The sequence below is a fragment of the Salvelinus alpinus genome, chromosome 4, assembly GCF_045679555.1.
Source record: "Salvelinus alpinus chromosome 4, SLU_Salpinus.1, whole genome shotgun sequence".
In the NCBI taxonomy this organism is placed as follows: Eukaryota; Metazoa; Chordata; class Actinopteri; order Salmoniformes; family Salmonidae; genus Salvelinus; species Salvelinus alpinus.
Window position 1 is genome coordinate 102,285,401 of NC_092089.1, and position 23,926 is coordinate 102,309,326.

The window sequence follows — 23,926 nt, forward strand, 5'->3', positions numbered from 1 at the left end:
TCACTATGGCGTCACATTTTGTCCTAGCACATGTTGCTAACACGTTACTCACTGTGGCGTCACATTTTGTCCTAGCACATGTAAACTTCGTCTCATAAAGCTTCCGTGTCAGTTGTGCTGTGCAGCCCAGAGATCTGTAACTATGATTGTGTCGCATAGCGTGGAATGCAAAGACACCCTCCTGCACAGCTAAACCATATTCTTCTTGGGAAGGCTCTACCTTCTTGAAGAATGTGGTGACAGAGGACATTTTTTATTTATTTATTTTATTTAACCTTTATTTAACCAGGTAGGCAAATTGAGAACACGTTCTCATTTACAATTGCGACCTGGCCAAGATAAAGCAAAGCAGTTCGACACATACAACAACACATAGTTACACATGGAGTAAAACAAACATATAGTCAATGATACAGTGAAAGAAAATAAGTCTATATACAATGTGAGCAAGTGAGGTGAGATAAGGGAGGTGAAGGCAAACAAATATATGTATAAATAAATAAAAATATAAAAAGGCCATGGTGGCGAAGTAAATACAACACAGCAAGTAAAATAAAAACTAAAAACACTGGAATGGTTGGTTTGCAGTGGAAGAAAGCGCAAAGTAGAGACAGAAATAATGGGGTGCAAAGGAGCAAAATAAATAAATAAATACAGTAGGTAAAGAGGTAGTTGTTTGGGCTAAATTATAGATGGGCTATGTACAGGTGCAGTAATCTATGAGCTGCTCTGACAGCTGGTGCTTAAAGCTAGTGAGGGAGATAAGTGTTTCCAGTTTCAGAGATTTTTGTAGTTCGTTCCAGTCATTGGCAGCAGAGAACTGGAAGGAGAGGCGGCCAAAGGAAGAATTGGTTTTGGGGGTGACCAGAGAGATAAACCTGCTGGAGCGCGTGCTACAGGTAGGTGTTGCTATGGTGACCAGCGAGCTGAGATAAGGGGGGACTTTACCTAGCAGGGTCTTGTAGATGACCTGGAACCAGTGGGTTTGGCGACGAGTATGAAGCGAGGGCCAGCCAACGAGAGTGTACAGGTCGCAGTGGTGGGTAGTATATGGGGCTTTGGTGACAAAACGGATGGCACTGTGATAGACTGCATCCAATTTATTGAGTAGGGTTTTGGAGGCTATTCTGTAAATGACATCACCGAAGTCGAGGATTGGTAGGATGGTCAGTTTTACAAGACATACCAACACGGCCAATCAGAGAGGCTTTATGCTTTTTCGTCTGTTGATGTTCTACCCCTGCCGTTCTTCTCCGGCTGCCAATTGAAAGAGGAATTACAGGGTGCAGTGAACCATTCTATTGTCTTGACCTGAGCGTATAAATTGACATTTTCTCATCATGTTTTTCATAAAAAGTTAATTTCCGTTTCTTGCAAAGAGTCATTGTACCTCCTCTGTCTGCTCTTCTTCACTCTCCTTGTGTCACTCTTCTTACTCTCTTAACTTGTTCTTCTCCTCCAATCTTTCTCCTCTTTTCTTCACTCATCTTCCTTTCCTTCTCTTCACCTTTCCACCTCACTCTTCTTCACTCTCCTCGCTTCACTCTTTTTACTCCCTTAATTTTTCCTTCTCCTTCCTCTCCAATCTGTATTAATAAACAGCATACTATTAGATAAAATACTTTGGTTAACAGATTCCCATCGCTTGCCTCATTTTTGTATTTTATCTCAAAAACATTGTTTGAAATAATAAATTGGCAGGCTCTGTAATCATATCCTTATCTTCCCTCTTCTCTCTCTCTCACTCACTCTTCTTCCTATCCAGTCGTCCTCCTCTCCTTCCTCTCCACTGCTAATGCTATCCATGAACATTTCTAAATATATTTTCACACTACTTATTATAATGCCAAACCATTAAAATTGTAATCTACAAAAATATTCTCAGAATTAATTGTGCATTCATTTAATATAATCATATTTTCAAAATAGCCCGTCCACTGCATGTTTACATGTGAACGTTTTTTAACCTAGCTACCATAACAGTAGCTAGCTAACTTAGCTAGCTAACTTAGTCTACATAGCTAACGTTAGCTAGCATAACCTATTTAAAACCTTATAAAGCAGATCATCTATCTATATAATACATGGTGACATTATAACATCATTGGCTAGTATCTCAAACGATTGTAACTTACCTGGCTTGAAAAGACGTTTGTGGTGATGTTTTGGATTCACTTGATACTTGCTAATGTTAGCTTCTGACCGAGTTTTCCACAGCAGTTTTCTCTAAAACTATCGCGAGCAGGTAGTCAGTAGTAGAAGAAGAGTGAATGAAGCTGCTATAGCGAGCAGCCCCCTCTGCTGGCCTAAACAAGCACAACGCGATTGAGACGTCAACCGGTAGGCTCTGCTGCCCGGTCTTTCTTGCCAAGTAAAATATTTCACTTTGCGGTCTGTTTTTAATAACGCACAGTTAAAAACGGGGACATTTCCGGGGACTGCTCTAGCCGGGGACAGGTCACCAAAAACGTGGACTGTACCTGGAAAACGGGGATGTCTGGTCACCCTAATCTACTGTCAGACTGGTGGATCTTACATGGATGTACCTGTAGTAAGTCAGACTGATGCTTCAGGTGGTCCTGGCATGGTTTCGAGGCCTGTTCAGAAATCTGGTGCTCATGAATGTGTGGCGTCAAAGGACCCTTTGTTAATGAATAAAGTTGACATCACAGCTTTTATTGGTAAGGTTATCAATACGACTCGGGTTGTAGAAAGTAGAAATGCCAGGTTGAAGGTTATTGTGGAGATGGCAAAAGAGATATTGGGAGTAACAGATGTTACTGTTGAAATGGTTGTTGACATGCTGAACAATCCTAAGGAAGTTTTTCAGCATGATATAGATAAAGTTTAATAGGTTTGGGGGAGGGTTTTTGGGGGAGGGGGAGGTAGAAGTTAGGGATTTATTTGGTTTAGAATTTTATGTTCATGGTAGTACAGAATTGGGCAGCTCATGATTGATCATACAGTCCAGCACAGTGGGTGGCGGCATGCATTTAAACGATTGTTTGCGGACCGCCATGTTTCCCTAGAAGAAGAAGGAGGAGAAGAAGGAGGAAGGAAGAAAGAAAGAAGCAGTGGAGTGGAGCGAAGTGGAATGGAGTACCGTGTAATGGAGTACATTGGAATGGAGTGCAGTGCAGTGCTGAGAATATGATTGTGGAGCCAGTTTGGTCGGAGATGGACAATGGCTCTTTCCCGAGGTCTGAGATGCTGTGCCCGGGTGTTTTCCTGGATACCTGTCCTCATAATCACCTCCGTGGTGCTGTGGTCCTACTACGCCTATGTGTTTGAGTTATGTTTATGTAAGTATGGAGATTATGACGGTTGTCTGTTATGTTTTCGTCGTATTGTCCGCGATGCTAGCTAGCTAACGTTTCCGGGACAGTGATGCCCAATACAAAAGCTCTTTAAACCTGCTAGCCAAACCTAGCTTCATGCTAACCAGGAAGCGTTTTTTTTCGTGATGTAGTCTTTATAAATCTATCTAGTGACCACATTGTACTGTTTTTTTGTTTCCAATTCCATTTGAGAACGAATTATACTGTTGTTACATTTACCTACCAAATTTAGCAAGTAAATAAATAGCTAGCTAGCTATATATTTAAAGGCAATTAACGTTACGGAATGTAGCTAACTGTGTTGTGATAAGACAGTATGTTAGTTCCAGGTACAGTCCCCGTAAGTACAGGTGTGAAGTAATCACTGTCAGACTGTAACATGTTGTTTTGCTGTCTTCACAACCCAAGTGTTGGCAGCTCCAGCTACCAAATAGCTGGTGGAGTACTGCTGTGCGCACTGTAGCTAGCTACATCAGCTGTTTGCATGTCAATAATTCAGAATTGTCCAATGTGTGCTCTTTACAGTCACTATCAGCAACACATTGGAGAAGGGTGAGTTTTTAACACATAGGCCTTATGGTCAGAATAGTCATCGGACACCTTGTAGACACTTGAATATCAGCTTGATAGTCGTAGTTTCCTAAGTGTCTGTCTGTGTTTCCAGTGGCCTACCTACTGGTGTTCCATGTGTGTTTTGTGATGTTCTCCTGGACTTATTGGAAGGCCATCTTCACTCCTCCTGCCTCACCCTGCAAGAAGGTAGGAGATCATTGTTGGTGGTTTGTCCCATCTGGAATAGGCCTATGTAACAGTTTAACCATTGCTAACTAGCTAGCCATTTCACATCCGTTACACCTACATGGCCAAGCAAGACATCATAAAGACTTGGCTTGTTCACACTGCAGGCCTTAATGCTTAAATTAGTTGTTGTTTTTCATATCTGTTTTTGAATACTGACTATTCAGACAGCAAGTTACAAGTGACCGAATCAGATTTATGTGTTCAGACAGCAAGTTACAAGTGACCGAATCAGATTTATGTGTTCAGACAGCAAGTTACAAGTGACCAAATCAGATTTATGTGTTCAGACAGCAGTCATTTGTTGACTTGGCTATGCTAAATCATAGTAACGACTGGTGTGTGTGTGCAGTGGTGTAGGCTGATTGGTGGCGGTGCTCGTGGGCCTGCTTGCTATCACTCAGAAGTTATGTAACAAGCTAAGGTTAGAACGATGTTCAAAATCACAGTGTAAGAACACTTTTAAAGCCTCAAAGGATAAGATGATCCAACTTTCAAAACAAGTCCTTTTTTGGCTAGACACAACAGTCAACTAGCTAGCTAGCTAATTTCCCCCCAACATCGGACACCCCCTAACTTCGGACACTCTTTAGCGGTTGGAGCATTAAATCACCTGGAGCTCAACATTTTAAACGGACTGGTAAATAACGGTACGTTTTGCGACTAAAGACACCCTTCTAGATGACCACCGATGTCCATTGCAGTTTATGTAAGTTAGGTTTTGAGTTTTCTAAAGTCATATATATATATTTACACATTTTGTGGGATACCCTGTAAATTGTCAAATTCAACTGCGCGACAGACCACACATAATTTAATATGGAACTTTTTACCTAAATGATTTATATTCAGTTATATGTTAGTATTAAACTGATCTACTTTCTCAAACCATAAGATTAATCAGTAAAATAAATAATGAGACATTATTTGGTTACAACACTGAAGAAAATGTTGGTGAAGAACCATTTTTAAGAGTCAACAGGAGGGGCACCGGGCTACGGAATGGAAAGTTGACAGACAAGTCATTTTTTATTTTTTACCGGAAGGCTAGTCAACTATCTAGTAAACACTTCGGATACGAGGTTGGTGTCTCTTTTTTTGAACAAAATTAAACGGATATATCTTGTAATTGAACAAAATAGTAAGGTGGACAATAATACGGGAGGTATTTTTTTGCTAAACCTCGAATCAAAAAGCAGAGTAGCAACAAGAGATGCCAAATAACAGTCTAAAAACCACTTTGAGGGCAACTACATCAGATTTGACGCGTGGCCAGGAATCAGATTTGACACGTGGCCAGGAATCAGATTTGACACGTGGCCAGGAATCCGATTTGACGCGTGGCCAGGAATCCGATTTGACGCGTAGCCAGGAATCCGATTTGACGCGTGGCCAGGAATCCGATTTGACGCGTGGCCAGGAATCCGATTTGACGCGTGGCCAGGAATCCGATTTGACGCGTGGCCAGGAATCCGATTTGACGCGTGGCCAGGAATCCGATTTGACGCGTGGCCAGGAATCCGATTTGACGCGTGGCCAGGAATCCGATTTGACGCGTGGCCAGGAATCCGATTTGACGCGTGGCCAGGAATCCGATTTGACGCGTGGCCAGGAATCCGATTTGACGCGTGGCCAGGAATCAGATTTGTATCTGATTTCAAACCACCTACAAAGGTGGTTTGAAATGATGCTTTAAATATTCGATTCCATGTGCTTTTTGGCTGTTCAGACTGCAGGAAAAAGTATAGATTTTAATCGAATATGCAAAGAAATTGGATCTGAGTCACTTCAAACTGCCTGTGTGAACAAGGCTATATACATGCGTAGCCTGTAACAAGTAGCCTAATAAAGCTGCATATACATGCGTAGCCTGTAACAAGTAGCCTAATAAAGCTGCATATACATGCGTAGCCTGTAACAAGTAGCCTAATAAAGCTGCATATACATGCGTAGCCTGTAACAAGTAGCCTAATAAAGCATGATCCCTGTTGACTAATGTAACTTTTTATGTTGCTGGAAGCTTTTGAATATAATGTTGTCTATAAAAGCCATAGAATGTTGCTGTTCTAATCAGAAGATGATTCAAAGCCTGTGTATTTATTATGGATCCCCATTAGTTCCTGCCAAGGCAGCAGCTACTCTTCCTGTGTATTTATTATGGATCCCCATTAGTTCCTGCCAAGGCAGCAGCTACTCTTCCTGTGTATTTATTATGGATCCCCATTAGTTCCTGCCAAGGCAGCAGCTACTCTTCCTGGGGTTTATTATGGATCCCCATTAGTTCCTGCCAAGGCAGCAGCTACTCTTCCTGGGGTTTATTATGGATCCCCATTAGTTCCTGCCAAGGCAGCAGCTACTCTTCCTGGGGTTTATTATGGATCCCCATTAGTTCCTGCCAAGGCAGCAGCTACTCTTCCTGGGGTTTATTATGGATCCCCATTAGTTCCTGCCAAGGCAGCAGCTACTCTTCCTGGGGTTTATTATGGATCCCCATTAGTTCCTGCCAAGGCAGCAGCTACTCTTTCTGGGGTTTATTGTGGATCCCCATTAGTTCCTGCCAAGGCAGCATCTACTCTTTCTGGGGTTTATTATGGATCCCCATTAGTTCCTGTCAAGGCAGCAGCTACTCTTCCTGGGGTTTATTATGGATCCTCATTAGTTCCTGCCAAGGCAGCAGCTACTCTTCCTGGGGTTTATTATGGATCCCCATTAGTTCCTGCCAAAGCAGCAGCTACTCTTCCTGGGGTTTGTTATGGATCCCCATTAGTTCCTGTCAAGGCAGCAGCTACTCTTCCTGGAGTTTATTATGGATCCCCATTAGTTCCTGCCAAGGCAGCAGCTACTCTTCCTGGGGTCCATCAAAATGAATGCAGTTTATAACATTTTTAAAACATTACAATACATTGACAGATTTGACAACACATGCTTCATCAAGGCTCAGTAGTAGCTCATTATAACGTGGTTGTTGGTTCCAGTTCCAGCTGTCGTACTCCGATAAGGAGCGTTATGAGAGGGAGGAGAGGCCTGATGCTCAGAAACAGATCCTGGTGGACATCGCTAAGAGTCTCCCCATCTTCACTCGAGCTACGTCTGGAGGTGAACCACTCATATCTACAGACCCAAATGGCTCCCCATTCCCTTTGTAGTGCACTATACAAGGAACATGGTTCCATTTGGGACACAACCAAGCTTTTCCAGTCCTGTTAGCAAACCTCCTATCAAACATTTACACATGCTGAAGGTACCGATCAGTTAGTGTCTGGAAGATAAGGAAGGATCATATGACCTCTGTCTCTGTATCTCTCTCTCTGTGTCTCTCTCTCTGTCTGTCTCTCTGTGTGTGTTTCTCTCTGTCTCTCTGTGTGTTTCTGTCTCATTCTGTCTCTCTCTCTGTCTGTCTGTCTCTCTCTCTCTCTCTCTGTATCTCGTTCTCTCTCTCTCTGCCTCTCTGTCTGTGCCTCTGTCTCTCTCTCTCTCTCTCTGTTTCTCTCTCTCTGTCTCTCTGTCTCTCTCTCTCTCTCTCTCTCTCTCTCTCTCTGTCTGTCTCCCCTCAGCGATCAGGTTCTGTGACCGGTGCCAGGTGCTGAAGCCTGACCGTAGTCACCATTGCTCTGTCTGTGAAACGTAAGTCCCCCCCCCCGCTGCTGTCATTATACACACAGACCCGTCTCCCTGTCTGTGTACAGATAACACTGATCTGATTGGACAGCATTAGAAAGGTGACACCAGTCCACCTCTGATTGGACAGCTTTAGTATCTCTAGTTTACCTGGAGAACACCTGTCCTGTTAATGATGACGACTAAACCCTCTGGCCAGCTACTATAATCTTCCTTCCTCTGAGGCCTGATTGATCAAACTGTGTATATACTGAAATCTGACCCGTTTACTGACGTTGTCTATAGACAGACATTTAAACCCCCAAAATGCATCTCTTCACACTTTTCTCAAAGTTAAGAAACGCCTTTTAATGTTGATTGAATCCTGAATGTTGTTACATTTTCTAATTTAACCCTGTTCAGTGATATGATTTAACCCTGTTCAGTGATATGTGTTGTCTGTTGCAGGTGTGTCCTGAAGATGGACCATCACTGTCCATGGTGGGTGATCAATACAGTCTGTTTATTGTGGGTGATTAATACAGTCTGTCCATAGTGGGTGATCAATACAGTCTGTTTATTGTGGGTGATTAATACAGTCTGTTTATTGTGGGTGATTAATACAGTCTGTTTATTGTGGGTGATCAATACAGTCTGTTCATTCTGGGTGATCAATACAGTCTGTTTATTGTGGGTGATCAATACAGTCTGTTTATTGTGGGTGATCAATACAGTCTGTTTATTGTGGGTGATCAATACAGTCTGTTTATTGTGGGTGATCAATACAGTCTGTTTATTGTGGGTGATCAATACAGTCTTTTTATTGTGGGTGATCAATACAGTCTGTTTATTGTGGGTGATCAATACAGTCTGTTTATTGTGGGTGATCAATACAGTCTGTTTATTGTGGGTGATCAATACAGTCTGTTTATTGTGGGTGATCAATACAGTCTGTTTATTGTGGGTGATTAATACAGTCTGTTTAACTGTGTCTCTCTCTCTCTCCAGGGGGAATAACTGTCTCTCTCTCTCTCTCTCTCCAGGGGGAATAAATGTGTCTCTCTCCAGGGGGAATAAATGTGTGTGTCTCTCTCTCTCCAGGGGGAATAACTGTGTCTCTCTCTCTCTCTCTCTCTCCAGGGGGAATAACTGCGTCTCTCTCTCTCTCTCTCTCCAGGGGGAATAACTGTGTCTCTCTCTCTCTCTCCAGGAGGAATACCTGTGTCTCTCTCTCTCTCTCCAGGGGGAATAACTGTGTCTCCCTCTCTCTCTCCAGGGGGAATAACTGTGTCTCTCTCCAGGGGGAATAACTGTGTCTCTCTCCAGGGGGAATAACTGTGTCTCTCTCCAGGGGGAATAACTGTGTCTCTCTCCAGGGGGAATAACTGTGTCTCTCTCCAGGGGGAATAACTGTGTCTCTCTCCAGGGGGAATAACTGTGTCTCTCTCCAGGGGGAATAACTGTGTGTCTCTCTCTCTCCAGGGGGAATAACTGTGTCTCTCTCCAGGGGGAATAACTGTGTCTCTCTCTCTCTCTCCAGGGGGAATAACTGTGTGTCTCTCTCTCTCTCTCCAGGGGGAATAACTGTGTCTCTCTCTCTCTCTCCAGGGGGAATAACTGTGTCTCTCTCTCTCTCTCTCTCCAGGGGGAATAACTGTGTCTCTCTCTCTCTCTCCAGGGGGAATAACTGTGTCTCTCTCTCTCTCTCCAGGGGGAATAACTGTGTCTCTCTCTCTCTCTCCAGGGGGAATAACTGTGTCTCTCTCCAGGGGGAATAACTGTGTCTCTCTCCAGGGGGAATAACTGTGTGTCTCTCTCTCTCTCTCCAGGGGGAATAACTGTGTGTCTCTCTCTCTCTCCAGGAGGAATACCTGTGTCTCTCTCTCTCTCTCCAGGGGGAATAACTGTGTCTCTCTCTCTCTCTCCAGGGGGAATAACTGTGTCTCTCTCCAGGGGGAATAACTGTGTCTCTCTCCAGGGGGAATAACTGTGTCTCTCTCCAGGGGGAATAACTGTGTCTCTCTCCAGGGGGAATAACTGTGTCTCTCTCCAGGGGGAATAACTGTGTCTCTCTCCAGGGGGAATAACTGTGTCTCTCTCCAGGGGGAATAACTGTGTGTCTCTCTCTCTCCAGGGGGAATAACTGTGTCTCTCTCTCTCTCCAGGGGGAATAACTGTGTCTCTCTCCAGGGGGAATAACTGTGTGTCTCTCTCTCTCTCTCCAGGGGGAATAACTGTGTCTCTCTCTCTCTCTCCAGGGGGAATAACTGTGTCTCTCTCTCTCTCTCCAGGGGGAATAACTGTGTCTCTCTCTCTCTCTCCAGGGGGAATAACTGTGTCTCTCTCTCTCTCTCCAGGGGGAATAACTGTGTCTCTCTCTCTCTCTCCAGGGGGAATAACTGTGTCTCTCTCTCTCTCCAGGGGGAATAACTGTGTCTCTCTCTCTCTCCAGGGGGAATAACTGTGTCTCTCTCTCTCTCCAGGGGGAATAACTGTGTCTCTCTCTCTCTCCAGGGGGAATAACTGTGTCTCTCTCTCTCTCCAGGGGGAATAACTGTGTCTCTCTCTCTCCAGGGGGAATAACTGTGTCTCTCTCTCTCCAGGGGGAATAACTGTGTCTCTCTCTCTCCAGGGGGAATAACTGTGTCTCTCTCTCTCCAGGGGGAATAACTGTGTCTCTCTCTCTCCAGGGGGAATAACTGTGTCTCTCTCTCTCCAGGGGGAATAACTGTGTCTCTCTCTCTCCAGGGGGAATAACTGTGTCTCTCTCTCTCCAGGGGGAATAACTGTGTCTCTCTCTCTCCAGGGGGAATAACTGTGTCTCTCTCTCTCCAGGGGGAATAACTGTGTCTCTCTCTCTCCAGGGGGAATAACTGTGTCTCTCTCTCTCCAGGGGGAATAACTGTGTCTCTCTCTCTCCAGGGGGAATAACTGTGTCTCTCTCTCTCCAGGGGGAATAACTGTGTCTCTCTCTCTCCAGGGGGAATAACTGTGTCTCTCTCTCTCCAGGGGGAATAACTGTGTCTCTCTCTCTCCAGGGGGAATAACTGTGTCTCTCTCTCTCCAGGGGGAATAACTGTGTCTCTCTCCAGGGGGAATAACTGTGTCTCTCTCCAGGGGGAATAACTGTGTCTCTCTCTCTCTCTCCAGGGGGAATAACTGTGTCTCTCTCTCTCTCTCCAGGGGGAATAACTGTGTCTCTCTCTCTCTCTCCAGGGGGAATAACTGTGTCTCTCTCTCTCTCTCCAGGGGGAATAACTGTGTCTCTCTCTCTCCAGGGGGAATAACTGTGTCTCTCTCTCTCCAGGGGGAATAACTGTGTCTCTCTCTCTCCAGGGGGAATAACTGTGTCTCTCTCTCTCCAGGGGGAATAACTGTGTCTCTCTCTCTCCAGGGGGAATAACTGTGTCTCTCTCTCTCCAGGGGGAATAACTGTGTCTCTCTCCAGGGGGAATAACTGTGTCTCTCTCCAGGGGGAATAACTGTGTCTCTCTCCAGGGGGAATAACTGTGTCTCTCTCCAGGGGGAATAACTGTGTCTCTCTCCAGGGGGAATAACTGTGTGTCTTTCCAGGGGGAATAACTGTGTCTCTCTCTCTCTCCAGGGTGAATAACTGTGTGGGGTTCTCCAACTACAAGTTCTTCCTCCTCTTCCTGTCCTACTCCATGGTCTACTGTGTGTTCATCTCTGCCTCAGTCTTCAGATACTTCATCAACTTCTGGGTGGTGAGTGGTGATGGACCTTTTACATCACAGCTGAGGCTGCGTCTCAAAACCCCCCCTATTCCCTATGTAGTACCCTACTTCTGTCCAGGGCCCGTAGAGCTCTGGTCAACAGTGAAGCACAGAGAATAGGGCGCCATTTCCCACAGCCTTAGTCATTTAGCAGACACTCCTATCCACTGCATTCCAGAGCTAGTCAGATCACATGACCTCCTGCTGGTGTAACCATAGTAACATATTGATGTAAGCTGTGTCAGTCAGATCACATGACCTCCTGCTGGTGTAACCATAGTAACATATTGATGTAAGCTGTGTCAACAGTCAGATCACATGACCTCCTGCTGGTGTAACCATAGTAACATATTGATGTAAGCTGTGTCAGTCAGATCACATGACCTCCTGCTGGTGTAACCATAGTAACATATTGATGTAAGCTGTGTCAACAGTTAGATCACATGACCTCCTGCTGGTGTAACCATAGTAACATGTTGATGTAAGCTGTGTCAGTTAGATCACATGACCTCCTGCTGGTGTAACCATAGTAACATGTTGATGTAAGCTGTGTCAACAGTCAGATCACATGACCTCCTGCTGGTGTAACCATAGTAACATGTTGACGTAAGCTGTGTCAACAGTCAGATCACATGACTCCTGCTGGTGTAACCATAGTAACATGTTGATGTAAGCTGTGTCAACAGTCAGATCACACGACCTCCTGCTGGTGTAACCATAGTAACATGTTGACGTAAGCTGTGTCAACAGTCAGATCACATGACCTCCTGCTGGTGTAACCATAGTAACATGTTGACGTAAGCTGTGTCAACAGTCAGATCACATGACCTCCTGCTGGTGTAACCATAGTAACATGTTGACGTAAGCTGTGTCAACAGTCAGATCACATGACCTCCTGCTGGTGTAACCATAGTAACATGTTGATGTAAGCTGTGTCAACAGTCAGATCACATGACCTCCTGCTGGTGTAACCATAGTAACATGTTGATGTAAGCTGTGTCAACAGTCAGATCACATGACCTCCTGCTGGTGTAACCATAGTAACATTGATGTAAGCTGACTCAGCACAAGGCATATTGTTTGTTGTGGAACGGCAGCGCTTCTCCTGTTCTCCTACAGGGTTGTAGTTCTCCTGCAGGGTTGTAGTTCTCCTGCGGGGTTGTAGTTCTCCTGCGGGGTTGTAGTTCTCCTGCGGGGTTGTAGTTCTCCTGCAGGGTTGTAGTTCTCCGGTCTGTGTGTGTTCTCCTGCAGGGTTGTAGTTCTTCTGCAGGGTTGTAGTTCTCCTACAGGGTTGTAGTTCTCCGGTCTGTGTGTGTTCTCCTACAGGGTTGTAGTTCTCCGGTCTGTGTGTGTTCTCCTGCAGGGTTGTAGTTCTTCTGCAGGGTTGTAGTTCTTCTGCAGGGTTGTAGTTCTCCTACAGGGTTGTAGTTCTCCGGTCTGTGTGTGTTCTCCTACAGGGTTGTAGTTCTCCGGTCTGTGTGTGTTTTACTACAGGGTTGTAGTTCTTCTACAGGGTTGTAGTTCTCCTGCAGGGTTGTAGTTCTCCTGCAGGGTTGTAGTTCTCCTGCAGGGTTGTAGTTCTCCTGCAGGGTTGTAGTTCTCCGGTCTGTGTGTTCTCCTGCAGGGTTGTAGTTCTCCGGTCTGTGTGTGTTCTCCTACAGGGTTGTAGTTCCTCTACAGGGTTGTAGTTCTCCTGCAGGGTTGTAGTTCTCCGGTCTGTGTGTGTTCTCCTACAGGGTTGTAGTTCCTCTACAGGGTTGTAGTTCTCCTGCAGGGTTGTAGTTCTCCGGTCTGTGTGTGTTCTCCTGCAGGGTTGTAGTTCTTCTGCAGGGTTGTAGTTCTTCTGCAGGGTTGTAGTTCTTCTGCGGGGTTGTAGTTCTTCTGCGGGGTTGTAGTTCTTCTGCGGGGTTGTAGTTCTTCTGCGGGGTTGTAGTTCTTCTGCGGGGTTGTAGTTCTTCTGCAGGGTTGTAGTTCTCCTACAGGGTTGTAGTTCTCCGGTCTGTGTGTGTTTTACTACAGGGTTGTAGTTCTTCTACAGGGTTGTAGTTCTCCTACAGGGTTGTAGTTCTCCTGCAGGGTTGTAGTTCTCCTGCAGGGTTGTAGTTCTCCTGCAGGGTTGTAGTTCTCCTGCAGGGTTGTAGTTCTCCGGTCTGTGTGTTCTCCTGCAGGGTTGTAGTTCTCCGGTCTGTGTTCTCCTACAGGGTTGTAGTTCATCTACAGGGTTGTAGTTCTCCTGTGTGTGTTCTCCTACAGGGTTGTAGTTCTCCTGTGTGTGTTCTCCTACAGGGTTGTAGTTCTCCTGTGTGTGTTCTCCTACAGGGGGACCTGCCAAACGGACCCGCTAAGTTCCACGTTCTCTTCCTGATGTTCGTGGCGTTGATGTTCTTTGTCAGTCTCATGTTCCTGTTGGGTTACCACTGCTGGCTGGTGGTCCAGAACCGGTCCACACTAGGTAATACACACAGCTGGCTGGTGGTCCAGAACCGGTCCACACTAGGTAATACACACAGCTGGCTGGTGGTCCAGAACCGGTCCACACTAGGTAATACACACAGCTGGCTGGTGGTCCAGAACCGGTCCACACTAGGTAATACACACAGCTGGCTGGTGGTCCAGAACCGGTCCACACTAGGTAATACACACAGCTGGCTGGTGGTCCAGAACCGGTCCACACTAGGTAATACACACAGCTGGCTGGTGGTCCAGAACCGGTCCACACTAGGTAATACACACAGCTGGCTGGTGGTCCAGAACCGGTCCACACTAGGTAATACACACAGCTGGCTGGTGGTCCAGAACCGGTCCACACTAGGTAATACACACAGCTGGCTGGTGGTCCAGAACCGGTCCACACTAGGTAATACACACAGCTGGCTGGTGGTCCAGAACCGGTCCACACTAGGTAATACACACAGCTGCCATTTTGAGGGCAATAAGAGCAATGTAGGTCTTCACTTTCATGGAGAGATAGCTACTGAAGTCTATTCCTCTTTCCTTCTCTGACTCTCCCTCTCCCTCCTCCATCCCTCCCTCCCTCCCTCTCCCCCCTCCACCCCCCTCTCCCTCCATCCCTCCCTCCCTCCCTCTCCCCCCTCCCTCTCTCCTCTCTTCCAGAGGCGTTCTCTGCTCCAGTCTTCACTACAGGACCAGACCGTAATGGTTTCAATGTGGGGTTCAGGAAGAACCTGCAGCAGGTGTTTGGAAACAACAAGAGACTCTGGTTCCTGCCTATCTGCACCAGGTGAGACCCTAACCCCTACCCTCTAACCCCTAACCCTTAACCCCTACCCTCTAACCCCTAACCTCTACCCCCTAACCCCTACCCTCTAACCTCTAACCCCTACCCTCTAACCTCTACCCCCTAACCCCTACCCCCTAACCTCTAACCCCTACCACCTAACCACTACCCCCTAACCTCTACCCTCTAACCTCTACCCTCTAACCCCTACCCCCTAACCTCTACCCCCTACCCCCTAACCCTCTAACCCCTACCCCCTAACCCCTACCCCCTAACCTCTACCCCCTAACCCCTACCACCTAACCACTACCCCCTAACCTCTACCCTCTAACCTCTACCCCCTAACCCCTACCCTCTAACCCCTAACCCTCTAACCCCTACCCTCTAACCTCTACCCCCTAACCCCTACCCCCTAACCCTCTAACCCCTACCCCCTAACCCCTAACCTCTACCCCCTAACCCCTACCACCTAACCACTACCCTCTACCCTCTACCCCCTAACCTCTACCCCCTAACCCTCTAACCCCTACCCTCTAACCCTTACCCTCTAACCCCTAACCCTCTAACCCCTAACCCTCTAACCCCTACCCTCTAACCCTCTAACCCTTTAACCCCTAACCCTCTAACCCCTACCCTCTAACCCCTAACCCTCTAACCCCTACCCTCTAACCCCTACCCTTTAACCCCTACCCCATACCCCCTAACCCTCTAACCCCTACCCCCTAACCTCTACCCCCTAACCCCTACCACCTAACCACTACCCCCTAACCTCTACCCTCTAACCTCTAACCCCTACCCTCTAACCCTCTAACCCCTACCCTCTAACCTCTACCCCCTAACCCCTACCCCCTAACCCTCTAACCCCTAACCCCCTAACCCCTAACCCTCTAACCCCTACCCCCTAACCTCTACCCCCTAACCCCTACCACCTAACCACTACCCCCTAACCTCTACCCTCTAACCTCTAACCCCTACCCTCTAACCCCTACCCTCTAACCTCTACCCCCTAACCCTCTAACCCCTACCCTCTAACCCTCTAACCCCTAACCCTCTAACCCCTAACCCCTAACCTCTAACCTCTACCCCCTACCCTCTAACCCCTACCCTCTAACCTCTACCCTCTAACCCCTAACCCTCTAACCCCTAACCCTCTAACCCCTACCCCCTACCCCCTAACCCTCTAACCCCTACCCTCTAACCCCTAACCCTCTAACCCTAACCCCTAACCCCTAACCCTCTAACCCCTACCCTCTAACCTCTACCCCCTAACCTCTACCCCCTAACCCCTACCCTCTAACCCCTAACCCTCTAACCCCTACCCCCTAACCTCTACCCCCTAACCCCTACCCTCTAACCCCTAACCCTCTAACCCCTACCCCCTAACCCTCTAACCCCTAACCCTCTAACCCCTACCCTCTAACCTCTACCCCCTAACCTCTACCCCCTAACCCTCTAACCCTCTAACCCCTACCCTCTAACCCCTACCCCCTAACCCTCTAAACCCTCTAACCCCTACCCTCTAACCCCTACCCCCTAACCCTCTAAACCCTACCCTCTAACCCCTAACCCTCTAACCCCTAACCCTCTAACCTCTACCCCCTACCCTCTAACCCCTACCCTCTAACCCCTACCCCCTACCCTCTACCCCATAACCCCTACCCTCTAACCCCTAACCCCTACCCCCTAACCTCTACCCCCTAACCCCTACCCTCTAACCCCTAACCCTCTAACCCCTACCCCCTAACCCTCTAACCCCTAACCCTCTAACCCCTAACCCTCTAACCCCTACCCTCTAACCTCTACCCCCTAACCCCTACCCTCTAACCTCTACCCCCTAACCCCTAACCCTCTAACCCCTACCCTCTAACCCCTACCCCCTAACCCCTACCCTCTAACCCTCTAACCCCTAACCTCTACCCCCTACCCTCTAACCCCTACCCTCTAACCCCTACCCCTCTAACCTCTACCCCCTACCCTCTAACCCCTACCCTCTACCCCATAACCCCTACCCTCTAACCCCTAACCTCTACCCTCTAACCCCTACCCTCTAACCTCTACCCTCTAACCCCTACCCTCTAACCCCTACCCTCTAACCTCTAACCCCTAACCTCTAACCCCTAACCCCCCTCTAACCCCTAACCCCCCTCTAACCTCTAACCCCCTAACCTCTAACCTCTAACCCCTAACCCCCCTCTAACCCCTACCCCCTAACCTCCATCCTCTAACCCCCCTCTAACCCCTACCCCCTAACCTCCATCCTCTACCCTCTAACCCCTAACCCCCCTCTAACCCCTACCCCCTAACCTCCATCCTCTACCCTCTAACCCCTAACCCCCCTCTAACCCCTACCCCCTAACCTCCATCCTCTACCCTCTAACCCCTACCCTCTAACTTCTATCCTCTAACCCCTACCCTCTAACCCCTAACCCCCCTCTAACCCCTAACCTCCATCCTCTACCCATTAACCCCTACCTCATCTAACATTTAACCCCTAGACCCTTAACCCCTAGACCCTTAACCCTTACATCATATCCTCTAGACCCTTAACCCTTACATCCTATCCTCTAGACCCTTAACCCTTACATCCTATCCTCTAGACCCTTAACCCTTACATCCTATCCTCTAGACCCTTAACCCTTACATCCTATCCTCTAGACCCTTAGCCCTTACATCCTATCCTCTAGACCCTTAACCCACAAACGCTAACCCTCCCTGTCCCCTGCTGGGTGATAATTGAGGGATCTAGCTAACCACCATATAGAGCAGGGGTAATTTAACTCTGACCTAACGAGGTCCGGAGCCTGCTGCTGGTTTTCTATTCTACCTGATAATTAATTGCACCCACCTGGTATCCCAGGTCTAAATCAGTCCCTGTTCAGAGGGGAATCCCCCACCTGGTGTCCCAGGTCTAAATCAGTCCCTGATCAGAGGGGAATCACACACCTGGTGTCCCAGGTCTAAATCAGTCCCTGATCAGAGGGGAATCACACACCTGGTGTCCCAGGTCTAAATCAGTCCCTGATCAGAGGGGAATCCCCCACCTGGTGTCCCAGGTCTAAATCAGTCCCTGATCAGAGGGGAATCACACACCTGGTGTCCCAGGTCTACCCTCCTGTTCCTGGAGAGAGACCCTCCTGTAGGTTTAACTCCAACCCTGTTCCTGGAGAGATACCCTCCTGGAGGTTTTAACTCCAACCCTGTTCCTGGAGAGAGACCCTCCTGGAGGTTTTAACTCCAACCCTGTTCCTGGAGAGATACCCTCCTGTAGGTTTTAACTCCAACCCTGTTCCTGGAGAGAGACCCTCCTGTAGGTTTAACTCCAACCCTGTTCCTGGAGAGAGACCCTCCTGTAGGTTTAACTCCAACCCTGTTCCTGGAGAGATACCCTCCTGTAGGTTTAACTCCAACCCTGTTCCTGGAGAGATACCCTCCTGTAGGTTTTAACTCCAACCCTGTTCCTGGAGAGATACCCTCCTGTTCCTGGAGAGATACCCTCCTGGAGGTTTTAACTCCAACCCTGTTCCTGGAGAGAAACCTTCCAGGAGGTTTTAACTCCAACCCTATTCCTGGAGAGACACCCTCCTGTAGGTTTTAACTCAGTATCTCTTCAGGAATATGTGTATGGACCAATAACATCTGCTAAATATGTGTATGGACCAATAACATCTGTTAAATATGGACCAATAACATCTGTTAAATGTGTATGGACCAATAACATCTGTTAAATATGTGTATGGACCAATAACATCTGATAAATATGTGTATGGACCAATAACATCTGTTAAATATGGACCAATAACATCTGCTAAATATGTGTATGGACCAATAACATCTGATAAATGTGTATGGACCAATAACATCTGTTAAATATGGACCAATAACATCTGTTAAATATGGACCAATAACATCTGTTAAATATGTGTATGGACCAATAACATCTGTTAAATATGGACCAATAACATCTGTTGAATATGTGTATGGACCAATAACATCTGTTAAATATGGACCAATAACATCTGTTAAATATGTGTATGGACCAATAACATCTGTTAAATATGGACCAATAACATCTGCTAAATATGTGTATGGAGCAATACAATTTTATTTAATGTGTGTTTCCCAGCCAAGGAGACGACTGCTACTTTCCCGACTATGGATATTTAACCCCATTCTGTCTGTGTTTCCCAGCCAAGGAGACGGCCACTTCTTCCCCCTGAAGAGCCTGAGTGAGTCCTCAACCTCTCTATTAGCCAATGAGGAGAAATGGGATGAGGAAGAGGAGTCAGAGGACGACAACATAGGTAAGGAGGCCAATAGGACTGATTCTTAGATGAATATCTATCAGGGAAGAATATATGATGTGGTGGTGGTGTCCCTAATTTACTGCTAAGTTGCATGGTGGTTCAACCGTGGGCTGGGGACAGTAAAAGGCCACTCAAATGTGCAGTTTTGTCAGACAACACAATGCCACAGATGTCTCAAGTTTTGAAGGAGTGTGCAATTGGCATGCTGACTGCAGGAATGTCTACCGAAGCTGTTGCCGAAGAATTTAATGTTAAGTTCTCTACCATAAGCCGCCTCATGTCATTTTAGAGAATTTGGCAGTATATCCAACCGAAACAGTGTTCCTGTATGAATCTGTATTTTCCAGGTGGTGACAGGGATCCCTCTGTTACCGTAGAGATGGACGAAGAGGAGCAGGATCACGTTATGGACTTTATAAACGGTGCAGTGGGAGTCGTACCCTGAGGAGGAAGACGAACCTACCCTGTGGAGGAAGACAAACTGTGGGACCATCAGACACACGGAAGAACTCGACGTGCAGCCAAAACGTTTTTAGACATCACCATCTCAATATCATGTATAGTTTTCAGTTCACCATGGAGGAAGGACAATGTTAGGGGAAGTCAACCAGTACTATCCAGTATATCACATTACACGGTTGTTTTAAGAGAAATACCATGTCTAGCACTGTCTCCTTACTTCTGTTGTCTCCCTACCTCTCTGTATTTTTGTGTATCTTATATAGTACTAGGCTGCTAGCTAGCTTTTCATTTCTCGCCTGTTTTTTTGCCTGTATTTTGTAAATGTAAATAGCTTTGTGATTTACATCTTTAAATGAAAAGAGTTCTACAAATGTAATGTATTATCATTATTCCGTATGCAGGGTCCTTAAGGCCCAATCAGAATGGAGAAAGCCCATTAAAACCACAAATGTATTTGTTGCCATCCTAGGGCCATGCACCTGTCGTTCCTTTGTCTTGTACTGATGCTGCCTTGCCCAAGTCAAATGTTATTTGTCACGTGCGCCGAATACAACAGGTGTAGACCTTACAGTGAAATGCTTACTTACAAGCCCTTAACCAACAGTGCAGTTTTTAATGAAAATAAATGTTAAAGTATTTACTAAAATAAACAAAATAGAAAATTAAAAGCAACAATAACGAGGCTATATACAGTATATTACGGTACAGAGTCAATGTGGAGGCTATATACAGGGTATTATGGTACAGAGTCAATGTGGAGGCTATATACAGGGGGTACCGGTACAGAGTCAATGTGGAGGCTATATACAGGGGGTACCGGTACAGAGTCAATGTGGAGGCTATATACAGGGGGTACCGGTACAGAGTCAATGTGGAGGCTATATACAGGGGGTACCGGTACAGAGTCAATGTGGAGGCTATATACAGGGTATTACGGTACAGAGTCAATGTGGAGGATATATACAGGGGGTAACGGTACAGAGTCAATGTGGAGGCTATATACAGGGGGTACCGGTACAGAGTCAACGTGGAGGCTATATACAGGGGGTACCGGTACAGAGTCAATGTGGAGGCTATATACAGGGGGTACCGGTACAGAGTCAATGTGGAGGCTATATACAGGGGGTACCGGTACAGAGTCAATGTGGAGGCTATATACAGGGTATTACGGTACAGAGTCAATGTGGAGGATATATACAGGGGGTACCGGTACAGAGTCAATGTGGAGGCTATATACAGGGGGTACCGGTATAGAGTCAATGTGGAGGCTATATACAGGGGGTACCGGTACAGAGTCAATGTGGAGGCTATATACAGGGAGTACCGGTACAGAGTCAATGTGGAGGCTATATACAGGAGGTACTGGTACAGAGTCAATGTGGAGGCTATATACAGGGGGTACCGGTACAGAGTCAATGTGGAGGCTATATACAGGGGGTTACCGGTACAGAGTCAATGTGGAGGCTATATACAGGGTATTACGGTACAGAGTCAATGTGGAGGCTATATACAGGGTATTACGGTACAGAGTCAATGTGGAGGCTATATACAGGGGGTACCGGTACAGAGTCAATGTGGAGGCTATATACAGGGGTACCGGTACAGAGTCAATGTGGAGGTTATATACAGGTGGTACCGGTACAGAGTCAATGTGGAGGCTATATACAGGGGGTACCGGTACAGAGTCAATGTGGAGGCTATATACTGGGGGTACCGGTACAGAGTCAATGTGGAGGCTATATACAGGGGGTACCGGTACAGAGTCAATGTGGAGGCTATATACAGGGGGTACCGGTACAGAGTCAATGTGGAGGCTATATACAGGGGGTACCGGTACAGAGTCAATGTGGAGGCTATATACAGGGTATTACGGTACAGAGTCAATGTGGAGGATATATACAGGGGGTACCGGTACAGAGTCAATGTGGAGGCTATATACAGGGGGTACCGGTATAGAGTCAATGTGGAGGCTATATACAGGGGGTACCGGTATAGAGTCAATGTGGAGGCTATATACAGGGAGTACCGGTACAGAGTCAATGTGGAGGCTATATACAGGGAGTACCGGTACAGAGTCAATGTGGAGGCTATATACAGGAGGTACTGGTACAGAGTCAATGTGGAGGCTATATACAGGGGGTACCGGTACAGAGTCAATGTGGAGGCTATATACAGGGGGTTACCGGTACAGAGTCAATGTGGAGGCTATATACAGGGTATTACGGTACAGAGTCAATGTGGAGGCTATATACAGGGTATTACGGTACAGAGTCAATGTGGAGGCTATATACAGGGGGTACCGGTACAGAGTCAATGTGGAGGCTATATACAGGGGTACCGGTACAGAGTCAATGTGGAGGTTATATACAGGTGGTACCGGTACAGAGTCAATGTGGAGGCTATATACAGGGGGTACCGGTACAGAGTCAATGTGGAGGCTATATACTGGGGGTACCGGTACAGAGTAAATGTGGAGGCTATATACAGGGGGTACCGGTACAGAGTCAATGTGGAGGCTATATACAGGGGGTACCAGTACAGAGTAAATGTGGAGGCTATATACAGGGGGTACCGGTACAGAGTCAATGTGGAGGCTATATACAGGGGGTACCGGTACAGAGTCAATGTGAAGGCTATATACAGGGGGTACCAGTACAGAGTCAATGTGGAGGCTATATACAGGGGGTTACCGGTACAGAGTCAATGTGGAGGCTATATACAGGGTATTACGGTACAGAGTCAATGTGGAGGCTATATACAGGGTATTACGGTACAGAGTCAATGTGGAGGCTATATACAGGGGATACCGGTACAGAGTCAATGTGGAGGCTATATACAGGGGGTACCGGTACAGAGTCAATGTGGAGGCTATATACAGGGGATACCGGTACAGAGTCAATGTGGAGGCTATATACAGGGGGTACCGGTACAGAGTCAATGTGGAGGCTATATACAGGGGGTACCGGTATAGAGTCAATGTGGAGGCTATATACAGGGGGTACTGGTACAGAGTCAATGTGGAGGCTATATACAGGGAGTACCGGTACAGAGTCAATGTGGAGGCTATATACAGGGAGTACCGGTACAGAGTCAATGTGGAGGCTATATACAGGAGGTACTGGTACAGAGTCAATGTGGAGGCTATATACAGGGGGTACCGGTACCGAGTCAATGTGGAGGCTATATACAAGGTATTACGGTACAGAGTCAATGTGGAGGCTATATACAGGGTATTACGGTACAGAGTCAATGTGGAGGCTATATACAGGGGGTACCGGTACAGAGTCAATGTGGAGGCTATATACAGGGGTACCGGTACAGAATCAATGTGGAGGTTATATACAGGTGGTACCGGTACAGAGTCAATGTGGAGGCTATATACAGGGGGTACCGGTACAGAGTCAATGTGGAGGCTATATACAGGGGGTACCGGTACAGAGTCAATGTGGAGGCTATATACAGGTGGTACCGGTACAGAGTCAATGTGGAGGCTATATACAGGGGGTACCGGTACAGAGTCAATGTGGAGGCTATATACAGGGGGTACCGGTACAGAGTCAATGTGGAGGCTATATACAGGGTATTACGGTACAGAGTCAATGTGGAGGATATATACAGGGGGTACCGGTACAGAGTCAATGTGGAAGCTATATACAGGGGGTACCGGTATAGAGTCAATGTGGAGGCTATATACAGGGGGTACCGGTATAGAGTCAATGTGGAGGCTATATACAGGGGGTACCGGTACAGAGTCAATGTGGAGGCTATATACAGGGGGTACCGGTACAGAGTCAATGTGGAGGCTATATACAGGGAGTACCGGTACAGAGTCAATGTGGAGGCTATATACAGGAGGTACTGGTACAGAGTCAATGTGGAGGCTATATACAGGGGGTACCGGTACAGAGTCAATGTGGAGGCTATATACAGGGGGTTACCGGTACAGAGTCAATGTGGAGGCTATATACAGGGTATTACGGTACAGAGTCAATGTGGAGGCTATATACAGGGTATTACGGTACAGAGTCAATGTGGAGGCTATATACAGGGGGTACCGGTACAGAGTCAATGTGGAGGCTATATACAGGGGTACCGGTACAGAGTCAATGTGGAGGTTATATACAGGTGGTACCGGTACAGAGTCAATGTGGAGGCTATATACAGGGGGTACCGGTACAGAGTCAATGTGGAGGCTATATACAGGGGGTACCGGTACAGAGTCAATGTGGAGGCTATATACAGGGGGTACCGGTACAGAGTCAATGTGGAGGCTATATACAGGGGGTACCGGTACAGAGTAAATGTGGAGGCTATATACAGGGGGTACCGGTACAGAGTCAATGTGGAGGCTATATACAGGGGGTACCGGTACAGAGTCAATGTGGAGGCTATATACAGGGGGTACCAGTACAGAGTCAATGTGGAGGCTATATACAGGGGGTTACCGGTACAGAG

General features: G+C 47.0%; 1 protein-coding gene and 1 long non-coding RNA gene across 2 annotated transcripts; one reads left to right on the plus strand and one right to left on the minus strand.

The window, feature by feature from the left end:
• Nucleotides 1–247: 247 nt before the first annotated feature.
• Nucleotides 248–2,247, minus strand: LOC139574859 (uncharacterized). The gene is made up of 2 exons (XR_011674837.1): nucleotides 2,136–2,247; nucleotides 248–1,586 (listed from the first exon to the last, which is right to left on the minus strand). It is a non-coding gene; the product is annotated as an uncharacterized lncRNA (long non-coding RNA).
• Nucleotides 2,248–3,019: 772 nt separating this feature from the next.
• On the plus strand, nucleotides 3,020–20,139 carry zdhhc15b (zinc finger DHHC-type palmitoyltransferase 15b). The gene is made up of 11 exons (XM_071399828.1): nucleotides 3,020–3,302; nucleotides 3,864–3,890; nucleotides 4,003–4,097; nucleotides 7,112–7,232; nucleotides 7,691–7,760; nucleotides 8,202–8,234; nucleotides 11,338–11,458; nucleotides 13,787–13,919; nucleotides 14,582–14,708; nucleotides 18,894–19,006; nucleotides 19,357–20,139. Exons 1-11 carry the CDS (start codon nucleotides 3,185–3,187, stop codon nucleotides 19,452–19,454), a joined length of 1,056 nt encoding a protein of 351 aa, XP_071255929.1. The 5' UTR covers nucleotides 3,020–3,184; the 3' UTR covers nucleotides 19,455–20,139.
• The last annotated feature ends 3,787 nt before the right edge of the window (nucleotides 20,140–23,926 follow it).

Bases quoted from the DNA above. Each gene is read 5' to 3' on its own strand.
- zdhhc15b (XM_071399828.1), top strand. From the start codon at position 3,185: ATGGCTCTTTCCCGAGGTCTGAGATGCTGTGCCCGGGTGTTTTCCTGG. The intron at 14,709-18,893 runs GTGAGACCCTAA...TGTGTTTCCCAG, and splicing joins TTCCTGCCTATCTGCACCAG to CCAAGGAGACGGCCACTTCT. The intron at 19,007-19,356 runs GTAAGGAGGCCA...TGTATTTTCCAG, and splicing joins GTCAGAGGACGACAACATAG to GTGGTGACAGGGATCCCTCT.